Here is a 16,422-nt window from a genome sequence, read left to right on the forward strand (position 1 = left end):
TTCGTAGGTGTCAGGCCTGCATCGTGACCTGAGGCTCCCTCTGCCTACTTCTGCTTAGTTCCCCATTTTGTTCACAGGCATTACCCCTGTAAATCTCTGGCACGTCTAACGACATCTTGGCATATTCTTCCCGAGGACCCAGCTGATGAATCATCCCATCTCAGGGCCCCATCCTCCCCTATCAGAGCCCTGCTGTTAGCATGGGGAGTTAGCTGGGGCTCTGCATTCAGCCTCTGGTAGCTCCACCACACATGTGATCAACTCCAGACCTCATTTTCAGTACAGCCTGTCCTCTGTCAGTAGCAGATGAGAGTCATTTTAAATACTGCTATGGAGACCTGTGGCCTCAAAGCGAGCCCTGAGTTGATAGTTGTGGGCTTAAGCCCATCCTTCTCTCTCCATGGGGTTCCTACTGCAATGAGCCAAACCAGCCCACTTCATGGCCACGACCATCCCCGCTGCCTCCATGCCTTTTGGTTGCCAGGGCTGCTGCATGAGCCAGTGTGTCCTTTTACACCTGGACCTCATCTCAAGCTACCACAGGCTTAGTAAGATCTCACCACCCTGCACACCACCAGCCAAAGGGTGTTCAGCAAGTGATCCCAGTTCAGAATTTCATCTTCAGGGGCTACTCCGCAGGGCTGCTTCTGGTATCACCTTTCTTAGTTTAGGTTTCCCCGAGGTCAGAGACCGAGACAAGGCCCTGGGTGCACATCATTTATCTGGAAGGTGAATCTAGAAGGCACAAGGGAGGAAGTGCAGAGAGAAACACACAGGGAAGGGAGAAAGCCAGTGCAGGTTGTGGCATCCAATGTGGGCGATTGAGGTCATGCCCACTGGGGATCCTCAGAAGTGTCATGTAGAATATGGCTCAGCCGCAGCCCACCCAGGGAAGCTGGGGGATTTACACACCAATGCTTTTCCTCCATTGGTTAAGGGTTACCCTGGGGGCTTTCAACTCCCAGAATTTCAGGATGAGGCAGCTCTGCACACAGGCCAGGCAAGCTCTTACTGCACTGAAAAACACAAAACAAAACCAAGTTATCAATGCCGGGGCTTGTGGTAGGAACGTGTCAGCAGGAATGACTGTCCACTGCAGCTGGGGGACATCCAGCAGGGGCCCGGGGCTTGCTGGTTGGCATCAGCAGCATCTGCTATAGATAATCAAACCCGCACTTCTCAAACCACCACTTATGTCCCTGGAAGTGCGTACTGGGAGTGCCCCCCAGGCCCGCCACGGCCATGAGACAATGCTTGGAGCATACCTTTCCTTGCACAGTTTTGTGGGGATGCATCATTTTTATTTTTTAGCAAGTGGATATTATAGATTGGAATGCAAACTTCATAAGAATTTTTTTTCAGCTTTTATTTCAGATTTGGGGATACACGTGCAGGTTTGTTAGTTGAGTATATTGCGTGATGCTGAGGTTTGGTATACGAGTGATCTTGTCACCCAAGCAGGGAGTATAGTACCCAATAGAGAGTGTTTCAATCCTCACCTTCCCCCTTCCCTCCCCCCTCTAGTGTCCCCAGGGTCTATCGTTGCCATCTGCATGTCCACATGTACCCAATGTTTAGTTCCCACTCATTACTGAGAACATCCAGTATTTGTTTTTGTTGTTGTTGTTGTTCTTGTTTGAGATGGAATCTCGCTCTGTCGCCCAGGCTGGAGTGCAGTGATATAATCTCCACTCACTGCAACCTCAGACTCCTGGGTTCAAGTGATTCTCATGTCTCAGCCTCCCTAGTAGCTGGGATTACAGGTGCCCGCCACCACACCTGGCTAATTTTTTGTATTTTTAGTGGAAACGGGATTTCACCATGTTGGCCAGGCTGGTCTTGAACTCCTGACCTCAAGTGATCCACCTGCCTTGGCCTCCCACAGTGCTGGGATTACAGGCATGAGCCACCACGCCCGGCCCCAGTATTTGGTTTTCTGTCTCTGCATTAATTGTTAATTTGCCTAGAAGTTAACCTCCAGCTGCATTCGCCTGGCTGCTGAAGACATGATTTCATTCTTTTTTATAACTCTGTAGTATTCCATGGTGTATATTTACTGCATTTTCTTTATCCAATCCACTATCGATGGGCATCTGGGCTGATTCCATGTCTTCACTATTGTAAATAGTGCTGTAGGGAACATGTGAGTGCAGGTGTGTTATTTTTTAGGGGATCGTTACCCAGTAATAGGATTGCTGGGTGGAATGGTAGTTCTGTTTTTAGTTATTTAAGAAATCCCCAAAATGCTTTCCACAGTGGCTGAACTCATTTACATTCCCACCAACAGTGCGTAAGTGTGCCCTTCTCCCTGCAGCCTTGCCAGCATCTATGATTTTTTTAAAAAACTTTTTAATAATAGCCACTCTGACTGGTGACTTCACAGGACTTTAAAAAGGAAATGTGAAACTTCAGAAAAACCTCATTCTCGACACTGGCTGCTTTGCCTGCCCTCCTAGCCCCTCTTCATTCCAGTGGAAGAGATTGACAAGAGGAGCTGTGGATCATTTGAAGCCACCCAAGATATTCAAGCAAGAAAGAGCAACAACCAGATACGCAGTGTAGGGGAGAGGCTGGCAGCAGAGAGAGGTTGGGACCTTCAGCAGACTCACTGGGGACCCAGAGTGTGCAACACATACTCTAGGGCACAGAAGTGACAGCAGGCAAACTGAAGGCCTCATTCTGGGGACCAGGGAAGGCAAGCAAAAAGCCATCCTGCAATTAGTGTTGCATTCAGACTTTGAGATCTGCTCTGAGCAGAGTGCCGTGAAGGAATATGCAGCAGGAGAGTGAGAACTAGTGCAGGACCTAGCAGGCACTAACCAATTCCTCCAGGAAGTGACCCTGGATTTGAGCTCTGAAGGGTGAGCAGGAATGACTTAGGTAAAGATAAGGAAGAAGGGCCTCCTAGACATAGGGAACAGCATATGCAAAAGCCAGGAACACAGAAGGAGCCTGGGATGTTGGAGGAAGAGACAGGCAAGGGCCTGAGTACAGGGAGTGGAGCTGGTCTGCAGCTAAAAGAGGCCACTGGCGGGTTATAAGTGGGGGCGCTATGTAATGAGACCTGCAATTTTGAAAAGATCAGTTTGGCTGTGGTGTGGAGAGTGATATGAGGAGGGTAGGAGCAGCAGTGGGGAAGTGGGTTAGGGAGCGAATATGTTAGTCCAGGCAGGAGAGGCTCGCAGCTCAGACCAGGGGAGCAGAAGTAAATCAGTAGATACAAAAGGAAGTGGGCTGCTGCTGGCCATGTTTAAGAGTAGAACTGACAGATACTGACCAGAGGCAGCCAAATGTCTAGGCAGATAGGGGCAGGTCCCCGGTGAAACCCCACATCCAAGCTGAAGACAGTCCTGAGTAAAACCTCAGACCGGAGTGAGAACTTCTGTTCCTGTTTGCCCACCCCTCCCCTATTCTGAGCCCATAAAAGCCCTGGACCCAGACACACAGGGACTTCCTCCACCTCCCCCACCTCCCCCACCTCCCAGCATCCCCTCTCCACCAAAAGCCATCTCTTCACTCAGTAAAACTCCCTGCCTTGCTCACTCTTCAATTGGCTCATTCTTCTTGGATGCTAGACAAGATCTTGGGAACTAGTGCACAAGCCAAACTCTGCCCAGGCAGGCTGAGTGGGTGGGCCATCTCCTGCAGCAGGTAGCATGGTTGAGTGAGGCCCAGGTGGGGTGTCACTGGCTGGAGGTCCCCAGCTTGCAAAGTGACCAAGAAAAAAATCCTGCATCAACAGGGCCAGTGAGGGATGGGAGAAGGGGACTGAGGAGGGTGAGGGATGTCAAGATTGGCATTCTCATTTGGGGCCTGAACAAAGGATAAATGATGATCACATTTGCTAGGAAAATACTGGAGAAAGATCGTGCTTGAAAAAAAGTTGAGTTCCATTTTTTCTGTGTTGAATGTTATCTTAGTCCATTTTCTGTTGCTTATAACAGAGTACCTGAAACTGGGTAATTTAGAAAGAAAAGGAATTTATTTTTATGAAGGGCTGAGGAGTCCAAGGTTGAGGGGCTGCACCTAGTGAGGGTCTTCTTCCTGGCAGGGAGTCTGCAGAGTCCTGAGGCAGCACAAGCCATCCCATGAGAACCTATTCATCCACTAACTCATTCATCTGTGAATCCATTAATCCACAAATGGATTAATCCATTCATGAAGGTAGGACCCTCATGACCCAATCACCCCTTAAAGGCCTTATCTCTCAGTTCTTCCATGTTGAGGATTATGGCTCAGCGTTGAGTTTTGAGGGGGACAAACATCCAAAGCATAGTGGATGTGAACCCTCTGTGATGCATCCAAGGAAGCTACTGGCCTGGGACAGAAGCCCAAGGAGGAGTAGGAAAGCACAAGGGCAGGAGACAAACTAATGGAACCAGGTGTCCAGGCCACCAAAGACCAAGGGAGGAGCACTTCCAGGATGTCAGGAGGAGTGTCGTACACTGCCGAGAGGGGGACTGCAAGGGGGACAGTGCCCCTTAGCAAAAGCTCTTGTCAGGGTGTGGGCACAGAAGCCAGTGCAGAGGAGCTGAGGGTGCACGAGGCAAGAGGATTGAGAGGAGGTGCATATGATTTGATTCTTGGAATATTGGCCGTGATGTGGAGGTGAGAACCAGGGCAGCAGGTGTCTGCAGGGAAAGGGGGTGGGCAGAGGTGATTCTGGAGTTTCAGATTGTGAGCTCATGTTTTAAGATGCAAGACACTGAAGCATGTCTAAGTGTGGATGGGAAACGTCTGCTGGAGAAGAGGAAGCAGAAGATGCCAACGGTAAAGAGATTACCCAGGGCATGAGGCCAGGGTAGGTGGGAGTGGGGACGCAGAGCCCGAGGCAGGATGAGGCGGAGAACCCCTCTCCATGGGGTGCTCCACTCTTCCCTGCTTTCCTGCTACCTGTTCTGCCCCCTTCTCTCTGCCTTTTGGAAAATCCTCTTTGTCTTCCACTCCCCAGATGAAGTCACACCCCCTTCGTTCTTCATACCCAACCCACACTGCTCCCTCTTCCCACTAAATGCTTGTGGTCTCCCTCAGTGGACTCATTGTTCACACCAGGTAATCACTGCTGTCTTCTCAAAACGCCGAAGTCCTCAGCCACCTGGTGGCCCGGCGGTCCAGGTGGTGCTTCCTCCTTCTGTGGTGCCCTCAGCACCTGGCTAAGTCCTGACGGAGAGATCTACATGGGAAGTGGTGACAGAGGAGACCCCGTGGCTTCCCTGTGTCATAGGGACTTCAGCCTTGAATGAACGCTCAGAGAGCGACAGATGTCCCACTGCCAAGATCCATGTTTCTCATGAGGATGAGGGCAGAAGGACTGAGCCTCAGCCACTGGCCACTAAGGAAAGCACAAGACAAGTGCAGGGTGGTGGGCCCAGGAGCACAGTGGGCGTGGACCGCACCCCACCCCTATCCTGTGTGCAGCCTCTCATCAAACGTGTCAGACTGAGAAATGCAGGCACCAATCTTAGAAGCCATTAGGAGGTGCTAAGAGCAGATGGGGTGCGAACACCACAGGGCACTCATGCCCACCCTGAGCAGGCGTTCATCAGCTGCTCAGTAAAAAAAAAAAAAAAAAAAAAAAAATTGCAGGGAAGAGAATTGGCAGGTGGGAGAGAAATAACCAGCTCGGGGCAGCTCAGAGGCATCCTGGGAGTCAGTGCCCAGGCAATGTGGAGCACAGGTGGTTCCCACCTTCAGATGGCTTGTGAATCACACCTGCCTCTGGAATCTTGGGGAGCGTTAGCATAGTTAGAACAGTGTCTGAAATAGAGCAAACATAAGTGTTAAATATAATAATAAAACAATAGCAACAGTAGCTATTATTATCCTTCCAAAGCAAGAGTTGCAGACAGATAAACCTGGGTTTGACCAGCGTATTGGCTTCCCAGAGTTATCTTTGAATAAGTCATTTACACTCTGATTGTTTTAATCTGAAAAAGGAAGACACTCTTACTTTAGGACAGAGTTGCTGGGGAGATAACAGAAGATACTACGGTAGAGTGGACAGAGCCCCTAGGACATCAAGGGGGAGCGGGAGCAGCCTCTCCTAGGGATGAAGGGTCTTCAGCAAACACACACCTTCGCTCCAGGAACCCTCCCATAGACACAGTGATGGCTGATTTTATGTTGACTTGCCTTGATCGCGGTGTCCAGATATTCAGTCTAACACTGTTCTGGATGTTTCTGTGATTGTGTTTTTTGGATGAGATAAACATTAGATCAGCAGTTTTAGTGAAATAGGTTGGTCTCTGTAATGCAGGAAGGCCTCATCCAAGCAGCTGAAGACAATGAAGGCCTGAAGAGAATGAAGGACTCAGCTCCCCCAACAGGGAGAAAGTCCCCAGCAGATGGCCTCAGAGTGAAGAGCAGCGCCGGCTTCCTCCTGGGTCTGTGGCCTCCCAGCCCGCCCTGCAGACTTTGGATTAGCCAGCCTCCACAATTCCTTAGGCTCAATCTCTCTATATACGCACACCGTATTGGTTCTGTTTCTCTGGAGGGCCTTGACTGCTATGGATATAAAGCTCCCTCTGTCAGAAGGATGCAAAATGAGGCAACCTAGCCACCCAACTGGCCCGGTGGTCAAGGGGGGAAATGAGGTGGCTGCTAGTCAGCGCTGGAGCCATTTCTCGACGGTGCTTTTTGTTTGTTTGTTTGTTTTTGTTTTGAGATGGAGTCTCTCTCTGTCGCCCAGGCTGGAGTGCAGTGGCGTGATCTCGGCTCACTGCAAGCTCAACAGTGCTTTTTTCTGATCATAGCTGAGCTCACATGCTGACTCCAGTGGCCTGTCTCTAAGCACTATGACTCCAGGAAGGAAAGGCTTGGAGAGACCTAGACCAAGGCCTCAGTGGGGAGGGAGAGAATTTCCTCTTTGCAAAACGTATGGAGTCCTTGTTATTTACCAAATGTCATGTTACACACCAGGGATAAAAAACAACAATAATGAATTTCAGTGAATCTAAAACACAATCCATTGTAAGGCACACCATTGTTCTATCTCCCAAGACAGGAAAAAAACATCTTTAGATTTCATAGATATCAAATGGGCAAAAAAAAAAATGTATCTCAGAATAAACAAAATATGCTAATGATAGCAGTAAGATATCTAGGACATACTATGTACAGGTGCTGTTCTTAGCATTTCACATATATCATTTTACCCACACAGTGAATCTGTGAGATGGAATCTATTATCGTTCTATTTTATAGACACGTACACTGAGACTCAGGCAGGCCAGTTGTCCTGCCCATGTACACACAGCTCCTAAGTGGTAGAGTCAGGATTTGAACCCAGACCCCGCAACCTGGCTCCATGCTCTCAACAGCTTTGCAGAAACTAACATTGGAATAGAAGATTGCTCCTTCCAAATCTGTCCTATTGTCCAGCATCCTATGGCCCATTCCAGAAAGTTCAGTGGGTGTCAATCAGCTTGGCTGTAGTGACCACTCTTAAGTGTACCATTACCTTTTATTTTAATTTGAGAAATTAAATAAAATACATCCACAGCAGTTTACAACTCTGCCACGATGTCATTTTGTCAGATGGCAAATTTTGGGAGAGGCTCAAACTCAAAAAACCCCATGTCGTTACCTGGATTTATCGAGAGGACATCAAATCATTTAATTCTATCACAGCCCACACCCATGAATTCACTAAGTAATTATCACACACCTGTCAGGCACCAGACAGTTGCTGAGGACCAAGATCCAGACGAAACTGACGGAGCTTCTATTCCCCGGCACCCTCCGTGAACTTGGGCACCCAAAACTAAGAGACCCGAAACCTGAAAGGAAATGGAAGCAGGCGGTGAGGCCCTGCAGCGCCGCCTCTTGGATGGTTTATTCTTCTCTGGCAGGTTTTCCCCTAGGTATTCATGGCATCCGGGGGCATTTCACCTCAGCAAAGTGATGACGCTGCCACTCAGGTTCCCATGGAAACCAAACTGGGACAGGAGGAACAAAAGGCTCCTCAAGGTCAGTGGTGCAAAGGACATTAGAGACAAAGACAGAGACAGCAAATCAGCCCAAAGAACAGACATAAACCGGCGCTTCCTCCCTCCCATCACCACAGCTCGGGGCTTTGTCACTCCAGCACACCTGGGCCCTGCACCTCAGATGCTGCGTGTGAGCTTCTGGGGAGAGAAGTGTGGGCCTCCAGGGAGGTGTAGGCGCTCCTGGCTCCTGGCAGACTCCTGGCCCAGGCCTGGCCTGTGTCTGCTTCCGGAGCCATGCGCTGCCTGTGCTGGGATGAATGCATGGCCCCTGCATCCTTCCCCCCTCCTCAGAGCCCACAAGCTTCCGAGTGCGTCATCTTCATTATTGGCCATGGGAAATGACTTCTTGGAGTAAGTGACTGCTGCTCCGAGGCTCATCTGGACAAAAGCAGGATCTGGGGTGGACGCAGAAGAGCAGACCCGGAGCCCTGCGCCCCAGCCTCCCCTCCCCATGCGTTCCACATGCGTCCTCTGTTCAGCCTCTCCATTTAGCTCTCCCTTTCTGGACGCCCAGCCAGGCACCGCCTTCCTTCCAAAAGCCTTGTTTCTCAGAAAACCTTTCTGCCTCCTAGAAACCCAGGATTCCGAGGAGGAGGAGGGCTGGCCTTTCTCTTGGGACTACTGATCAGGGCTGTCAGTTCCCAGCTCCGTCTAATGCCCTGAACTGGGGACAGTCTCCATGCAGCTCCGAGGACCCAGATGTTGTCACTGGGTCCTGGTGAGTCTGAAAACTTGGGATGTCGGCACCACGGTGAGAGCAGAGTCTGCCCGGGGCCGTGGCAGGCAAAAGACCATCTCGGTTTTCACTGCAGGGACTTACCCAGCCCAGTGTGTGTGTCTGAGCCCTGCCATTCGGAAGCATCACCGAGAGGTTCTGGTCTCCCCTGCCCAGGCCCTGCCTCCTGGTCCCACTGCAGGAAGCTTGAGCAGATCTGAAGCTCACCTTAGAGGAAGACCCCATCCAGGGGAGACCCTGTCTGCAGAAAGCAGAGAACTTGGCTTCTCATTTGCTGTTAGGGCCAGTGCCTAAGGGACTAAAAACAAACAAAACAGGCTATAAACAGAAGCAGTGGTGGCAGTGCCGGGCCAGCAATGATGATTTCTATTGTTAGGGTTTCGGTTGTACTTGGATCTTGGAGGAGGCCGATGCACCCAGAGACCCTAGGGCTGGGCTGTAACCACACACCTTGGGAGATGCTTTGGGAAACTCAAACTGAAGCCATTTGTGCTGAATTTGGGGAAAGGGGGTGGGATGATGGAGTTAGGAGCATTGTCGTTAACTGGTCATTAATTAGATATTAACTAGCTATTAACTAGTCATTAACTAGACTTTTGGGAAAGCAACAAGGCCTCTGTGTCCACAGTTGTAAGGTGTGGGCTACCCTGATTCGGGGTGCTCCAGCTGTATTCATGATTCACATTCATTCATTACATGCCTGATCTCTATCTCAGGGGCCCGGCCTCCTGTTAGTAAGCTCTCAGATTCAGGGAAAGGAGTTTCAGAGAACTCCACATCTGTGTGGAGTCAGATGGATCAGAGCAGAACACAGAGCTGCCTTCTCTGTCCCGCTCTCTCTCCCGCTTAACTGCTCAGAGGTTGCCAGCCGGCTCCCTGTCTCCCTCTCTGCCCTCCTGGGTATCACGGTCCCTCAACCCAGGGAAGCTGGTGCCCTCACTTGTCTCCCATTGTCCTGTGACATCTGGGCTTCTGTGGCCCCTCTTAGCTTTCAGCACCGTCCAGTTTTCCCCGTCCCTGTTCTTTCTCTTGCAAGTCCCCGGTGGCCCAGGCTCTGGGGAGGAGCCACATTCTAAGCTACTGCCCACATCGCTTCCCCAGGGCGGCGGGAGCTCTGGTATGGCAGGCCCCATCCTTGACAGCCTGTCCTTGACCTCCAGGGGCAGCCCACAGCAGCGCCACCTGCATCACCCACAGAATGGAGGGAGACAGCGGCTCTCCACACAAAGGCACTGAGAAAAAAGAATACCCCGAAAGCCACCCAGGTCTCAGGGCAGCAGGGAGTGGGAGCGCTCATCACAGGCCAGAAGCCCAGCAAGTAGCATCAGACACCTCAGGTTAAAAAGAACGTAGAGATTGTCGCTTCCCACCCTCCCCATTCTAGTCAATTCGGACCAATTGGTACGCGCTGGCCATGTGCGGTGACCACGCTAAGTACTGTGCGTGTACCATTTCTCGGAATACTTCCTGCAACCTTATGAAGTTCTCGCCCAATTTAACAAGCACTAACCAAACTCAGAAGGCATTTACCCAATGCTGCACATCAGGAAAATGTAAAAGAACGAACGGGGCTTCAATACCAGGATTGAGCCCAAAGGTCACGTTCTTTCCCCGCAGCTCCCTTCCCCATCTGGTTCTGGGGAAGACACTCTGCACGCAGCCCCCAGGAGATCACAGGCCCTGGACTCCCAAAACCCAGCGGCAATGCAAAGGCACCCCCAGAAGAGCCGCCCAGGACAAGTGCTCCTGCGGCCCATTGCTCACTCCCCGCAGAGGCAGGGGCAGGTGCCTGCTGCCCCAGATGGACATAGAAGGTCACCATGTGGCCCGCCGGGGTCTGCAGGATAGAAGGCGGGGGGTGAAGAGTTTGAGCTGGTGCCTCCATCTCCCTTTTCCAGCCGCTGAAAACAGGATTCTCCAGGGTTCACGCCTATGCGTCTGGTTCAATGCTGGGCATTTTGTCAGGCAACAAGCCAGCAGCCATGCAGGGGATGCACCTGTAGATGATGCCTTGCCTTAGTGTCCAGACAGAACAAAAGGGATCCCCTTTCCAGCCCAAAACTGTTGGATTCTCTAAGAGGTCCGCGACAACCCATCTTAATGCAAGAGGGACTGTGGCTCTTCTGGAAACACGATGCCTCGGTGCCATTAAATGACAGCTGCTTGTTTTGAAGAACTGGGCTGTTCCCATGTAAAGCTGGCTGCAATGGGTGATGTTTCTGACTCATACTCTGGCTTTAAAATCAAAGTTTTTGTTAGAAAGCAGCTTTGTTTTCCTTCTATTTCCTGTTTGAAAAGTGAAGCATTAACACGAAGGAGGGTCCCAGCTGAGTTCATGCCGGGACTCAGGCTGCACATGGCCAGTGGTCCTGGGATATCCTGGGAGCCACTCAGAGGGGACACGTCCAGCTGCCATGCAAATTCATCATGCACCCAGCCCCCCTTGCTCCAGCCCTGACCATAGTACCCTCAACACAGGGCCCTGGGCAGCTACTGTCAAACACCTGGACGCCAAGCATGAGAGGGAATCAACTTGCCCTCCCTGGTCTGTTACCACAAAGAACCTTGGAGCCTCTGCACAGGAACCCACTCCTTAGAGGGCACAAGGGGCTAAGTTTTGTTTGAGACAATGAGCTGGCATTGGAAGGGAGAGATGACAGCTATCCTCTGTCCTGCTTCCAGGGCAGGGCAGAGCAAGCTGCTTTTGGCCCTGTCTCTGAGGCAGACATTAGCACACTTGTCTCAGGCAGAAGCAGCCTTAGATGGTGTTATGGTTTGAATGTGTTCCCCCGCAAAATCCAGGTGTTGCCAATGGGATAGCATTAAGAGGTGGGGCCTTTAAGAGGGAATTAGGCCATGAATGGAATCAGGGGTCCTGATGTAGGGGCTGTGTGGAGGGAGTACGTTCACTCGTTGCCTTTCCACCTTCAGCCATGTGAGGACGCAGCCTTTGTCCCTTCTGGAGGACGCAGCAGTCAAGGCACCATCATGAAAGCAGAGACTGGAGCCGTCACCAGGCACGGAACCTGCTGGCACCTGGCTCCAGAGCTGTGGGAAGATACATTTCTGTCCTTTGTGAATTGCCCAGTCTCTGGGGTTGTGTGAGAGCAGCAGAAAATGGACTGGGACGGCTGGAATGTCAGTTTGCATCAGTCCCCACCCACACACTCAGGGCATGCCACGGTGGCCACGCTGGGTGCCTTTCCGCAGGTGCCCAGGCATCAGGAGCACTGGCCCAGTCTCGAGGGGCGTTCATGTCAGGCAGGTGCCCTGGCTAGTGTCAGCTTCAGCGCCACCAGCATCAGGAAGTTCATCTCAACAAGCCCGGGCAAGAGGAGGCGGTTAGATCACCTCCTACCCATCCAGAGACCCCCAGACTTTGGAGTAGTCTGAAGGACTTGAGACTCCTGAAGTGAGAGGGGACAGAGCTAGGAGAAGGGAGGGCAGCCAGGAGGGCAGGGGTGCAGGGGGCGGGATGAGGAGAGCCAGGCTGGCATTAGCAAGAGCTTCTTCATGTCCTTTTGGCCCAAGGGGGCCATGTTCTCTGAGGAAATGGGACTTGCTCCAGGGAAGAGGAAGAGCTCAGCATCCACTGTTCCCTCTCCTGAACAGCTCCTGGGGAAAGCCCACCACTGTCTTCTTGCCCCGCTCTGCGCCTTCACACAAGCGATTCTCTCCACCTGCGATGGGTTTCCTCTCCCTCCCCTGCCCAGTGTCCATGGGTTCTCTGAGACAGAACAGGAAGTATTTTAAGGAAGACCTCCCTAACCTCCTCCCAGCTGGGTGGATCCCTCCCTCTGGGCCTCCACGCATCTCAGTTTCAAAACACCATTCACATTGTAGTCTAAATTAGTGGATCCCTGGTGTGTGGTGTGTGCAGTTATAATGGGTTGCCTCAGCCCCCAATGCACCCTTCATTGCCTTCCTCTGTGATAATGCCCCTGGGCCCTGTACCCATTTCTCCCTTGCCAGCTGGCATGACATTTAGCCCTGTGCAGAGGCAGGGGCCTCTCTCCGGTTCTGAAATTTCTCTCTCTGCTTGCCCCCGGCTGCTGGGGGGACACAAGGGACACTCGGCCCTGTTCTCTCTTCAGCAATAATCAGTCCCAGCCCAGGTTCCTGGCCTGCTGCTCCCTGAGGAGGGTTTGCCAGTGCCAGCCCGTGCTTCCCTGTACCTGGCCTTGGTCTGCTGGGACCCAGTGGAAAGCCCACAGCTGCTGCCCCCACCCACCTTCCCCCGCTTGCCAGCCACAGTCACCAGCTGTAGACATGCGTGGCTGTGCTGCGGAAGCACAGCTGGGTGGGAGGGCCCCACGCACAGACGTGAATGTGAAGGGACCCTCTAGAGGTTGTGGCAAACACAGGTGCCCCACCCCATGCCCTGTCTGCAGTCACAGCCCTTCCCACATGGAGGGTGCTATCATCAGTCTTCTGGGGGGCTGTGGACACTCTGCATCCCCATACCTGTGGCAGTCCTGGTGCACAGTAAGCTCTCAGTAAGTGTGGAGAGTCACTGCTGAAGGAACTAACAAATAAACCTCCCACCACCAACCACAGGTAGCTGGGGCAGAACCAGGGAACTGCTGAAAGGAGGCTGGTGAACCCTGCCATGACATGCCCGCTGTGTCCAGGACCCAGGCTCCCACAACTCGAGTCCTTCCTCTATCCCAGATCCATTCAAAGTGAAGTGGCCTCCATACAGGCTTCCCTAGGGGCCCTGGTCAGTGTCCATGAGGCCACCATGCCACCGTTCACCAGGGGACGTGAGAAAGGGGCTGGCCTGTGGACCAGGGCTGACCTAGGTCTGACCCCCAGCTCAGCGGTCGGCTAGCTGTGTGAGCTTGCACAGTAGCTCCCCAAGTGTGGCTCTGGACGCACAGCATCGGCAACAGCATCACCCAGGAACCTGTTAGAGATACACATTTTTGGCCCCAACCTGCATCGACCAAGTCAGAAATTCTGCAGTCTGTGTTTTCGTAAGTCCTCCAGGTGACTCTGATGTACTCTCAGGGTTGAGAACCATTGAGAGAGAGCAGTTTAGATGAACTCCTCCAGGCCTCACCTGTGCACGGTCACGAGTGTACCTTCCACGCACAGTCGCTGAGATGCGTGTGAAACACCAGGCACAAAGCAGAGTGAATTGCAGTGGCCGGAGCATACCTGAAGCACCAGCGCTGGTCCCTTCCCTCCCCATCTCCTCACCTGCCTCCTAGGAGTCGCAGGGCCCGTGGAAATGGTCTCCTCCTGCACATCTGTGCTGCTCTGACTGGGTGCAGGTCTGAGCAGGGGCTTTTGGAGCGAGCTAAGCAGGTGAGCCCGAGCATGGCCTCTCAGGAAGCGAGCCCACAGGCTGGGGAGCCGTCCCTGGAGATGCCCCTGGGCTGCTTGTGGGGCATGGCTGAGTCCCTGCCTGTCCTTGGCAGGCCCGCAGTGGTGGGGTGGCTCCGGCAGGTACCCTTTTCACAACCAGTGCTGCTGGGGGTGAAGGCAACGGGTGGGTGAGCAGGGACAGTGTGAGCCACATGGTCAGGAGCTGGGCCAGCTTGCTCTATGTGCACGTCGTTTCCATGTGTGCAGCAGAAATTGGCGTCTGCACAAAGCTGATTTTAGTCTTTCTCACCTTTTCTTGCTCAGCTTAAAATAGGCCTCTCTTCAGGGACAAGGTGGCAATATACCAAGCCAAAGTGCTGAGGGCACAGGGAGACCCACAAGGCAGGGCCCCCTGAAGTCCTTGGTGGTTTCTAGCCAGCCTCTTGAAATTGACTTGAAGGTGTTTACCTTGCAGATTGTTTTTTCCAACTTCCCACACTCTGCTTCCCACACTCTGTCCTTCCTCAAGGTTGGCATGCTCATCAGTTGACTTCATCTCTCCCTAATGGCAAGGCCTGACCCAGAAATGCAACTCAGATCCCGGCTCAAATGAGGCTGGGAAAGATGATGCCTGTAAGACCGACAAAGATGGTGCAAGGTGAGGTGAACGTTGCTGTGTCTGGGTGCAGGGCTCCCTTGTCGAGTTGACCCTAAGTCTGCATCAGCTCAAACGCAGTTCCCGGCTCCCCAGTGAGATTCCCACTCCCGCCTGGAGGGGAGACGTGCCTGCCTTTTGAATGAAGCGTTGCACACTAGACATAGTATCACAGGCAGAATTGTCATTTTTAGCCTTTTTACATGTTGCCAACTTTCAGACACACTATTCCTTTTTATCCCTCCAAATTCCTCGAAAGCTGCTTCTATTTTGGAGCTCTTCTTCCCAGTGCTGGGTAATTTCTCCCTGGCCAGGTTTTTATTGTAGCGAATGGAAACCTGATGTGATGAACACTCACTGAGTAGAAATCCTGGGGGGCTCACAGTTAACCGGATAAGACATCTCACCCTGAGAAACGGTCCCAATTTCCTTTTAAAAATTCATTGTCTCTCTGAGATACGTACGTATTTCCTTGTCTCATTCCAGAATCAAAAGTTCTAATTTTGCAAAGAATAATTTTCGTCCAAATATGTTTTCTTCCTGGTGTTCCAGGGAGTCTGGGATAGCAAGAGGTGTGGAGCTTTGGTCCTTGGGTGGCTCTGATTCCACCATTCCTCCAGCAACCAGGGAGCAATCATTGCTGGGCAGGGAACCCCTGCTTCCTCCCTGGGCTTCCAGCCTTCCCCTAGCAATCCTTTTTTGTTTTTGTTTTTTTTTGAGACAGAGTCTCACTCTGTCGCCCCGGCTGGAGTGCGGTGGTGCCATCTCAGCACACCGCAACCTCCACCTCCTGGGTTCAAACAATTCTCCTGCCTCAGCCTCCGGAGTAACTGGGATTATAGGCGCCCACCACCACGCCCAGCTAACTTTTGTATTTTTTAGTAGAGATGGGGTTTCACCATGTTGGCCAGGCTGGTCTCGAACTCCTGACCTCAAGTGATCTACCCACCTCAGCATCCCAAAGAGCTGGGATTACAGGCATGAGCTACTGCACCTGGCCCCCAACACTCCTTTTTAAGACCCATTTGAAAATAATGACAAAAAGCACGATTACTTTTGCACCAAGTTTAACCACAATTTACCAGTGTGTAGTTCCTGTGGCTTGAACACTGTTATCCATGCACGTTACTTCTCTTAAAATTTGCTGCCATGCAATCAGAACACTTCTATAGGGCTTGTCTCCTTAGATAGACTTGACCATCCTTCTCTGCTCTCGCATCTACTGCCTGGCGAGAGGGCAGGGTCTGGCCCCTGGGGATAGGCCAAACAGGCTCACCAATTGGACAAATGGATTCAGGTCAGTTTTGTAGACTTGGCCTATTCCCATCTCTTGACACAGTGGGAAAGTCTTGCTTCCTGCCAATTATCCTCTGCTAAGCCATATTCAGCATTTCAGTTTTTATAAGAGAACCATGAATTCAAGGGTATTGGGCTTAGTCTGAGCTACTAACAATGGGTTACTTTTCTCACTTTTGCCTATTAGAGCTTGGGGGCAGAGCTCCTCCAATTAGACCCTCAAAGCAACAATGAGTGAACAGCAGGCCAAGATCCAGGCATTCCCAGGCCTGGCCTAATGTCACCCTAGTCCTTGACCCTGCCTGCTGGACTTTAGGACCTGAAAGGGTTAGATGTGGATGAGGTTACAGAGGTGTATGCGTGCCAGAAGATGGTGAGCGTCTGTGCCACATCGAGGGGCTGGAACATCCTGCAGTGCTGTGCGTCTTAGAACGTGC

General features: G+C 51.9%; 1 protein-coding gene across 2 annotated transcripts; it reads right to left on the reverse strand.

The window, feature by feature from the left end:
* Positions 1 to 702: 702 nt before the first annotated feature.
* TP53AIP1 (tumor protein p53 regulated apoptosis inducing protein 1) lies at positions 703 to 14,004 on the reverse strand. 2 transcript variants are annotated; one of them, XM_009247251.3, is made up of 4 exons: positions 13,927 to 14,004; positions 8,809 to 9,022; positions 7,667 to 7,778; positions 703 to 1,016 (listed from the first exon to the last, which is right to left on the reverse strand). In XM_009247251.3, the coding sequence occupies exons 2-4, from the start codon at positions 8,947 to 8,949 to the stop codon at positions 1,009 to 1,011; spliced, it is 261 nt and encodes an 86-aa protein (XP_009245526.1). In that variant the 5' UTR covers positions 8,950 to 9,022; positions 13,927 to 14,004; the 3' UTR covers positions 703 to 1,008. The 2 variants fall into 2 exon arrangements, with proteins under 2 accessions (XP_009245526.1, XP_054381393.1); XM_054525418.1 differs by lacking the exons at positions 703 to 1,016; positions 13,927 to 14,004 and adding an exon at positions 6,483 to 6,837 and having other exon boundaries at positions 8,809 to 9,501.
* Positions 14,005 to 16,422: the final 2,418 nt, after the last annotated feature.

Source organism: Pongo abelii, chromosome 9 (assembly GCF_028885655.2).
Source record: "Pongo abelii isolate AG06213 chromosome 9, NHGRI_mPonAbe1-v2.0_pri, whole genome shotgun sequence".
NCBI lineage: Eukaryota > Metazoa > Chordata > Mammalia > Primates > Hominidae > Pongo > Pongo abelii.

Excerpts from the sequence above, each read along its gene's own strand:
- TP53AIP1 (XM_054525418.1), bottom strand. The coding sequence starts at position 8,949 with ATGGGGTCTTCCTCTAAGGTGAGCTTCAGATCTGCTCAAGCTTCCTGC. Across the intron at positions 7,779-8,808 it reads AGACACACACACTGGGCTGG|GTTTCGGGTCTCTTAGTTTT; the intron begins GTAAGTCCCTGC and ends ATTTCCTTTCAG. Across the intron at positions 6,838-7,666 it reads AACTGTCTGGTGCCTGACAG|GCCTTGGTCTAGGTCTCTCC; the intron begins GTGTGTGATAAT and ends CTCCCCACTGAG.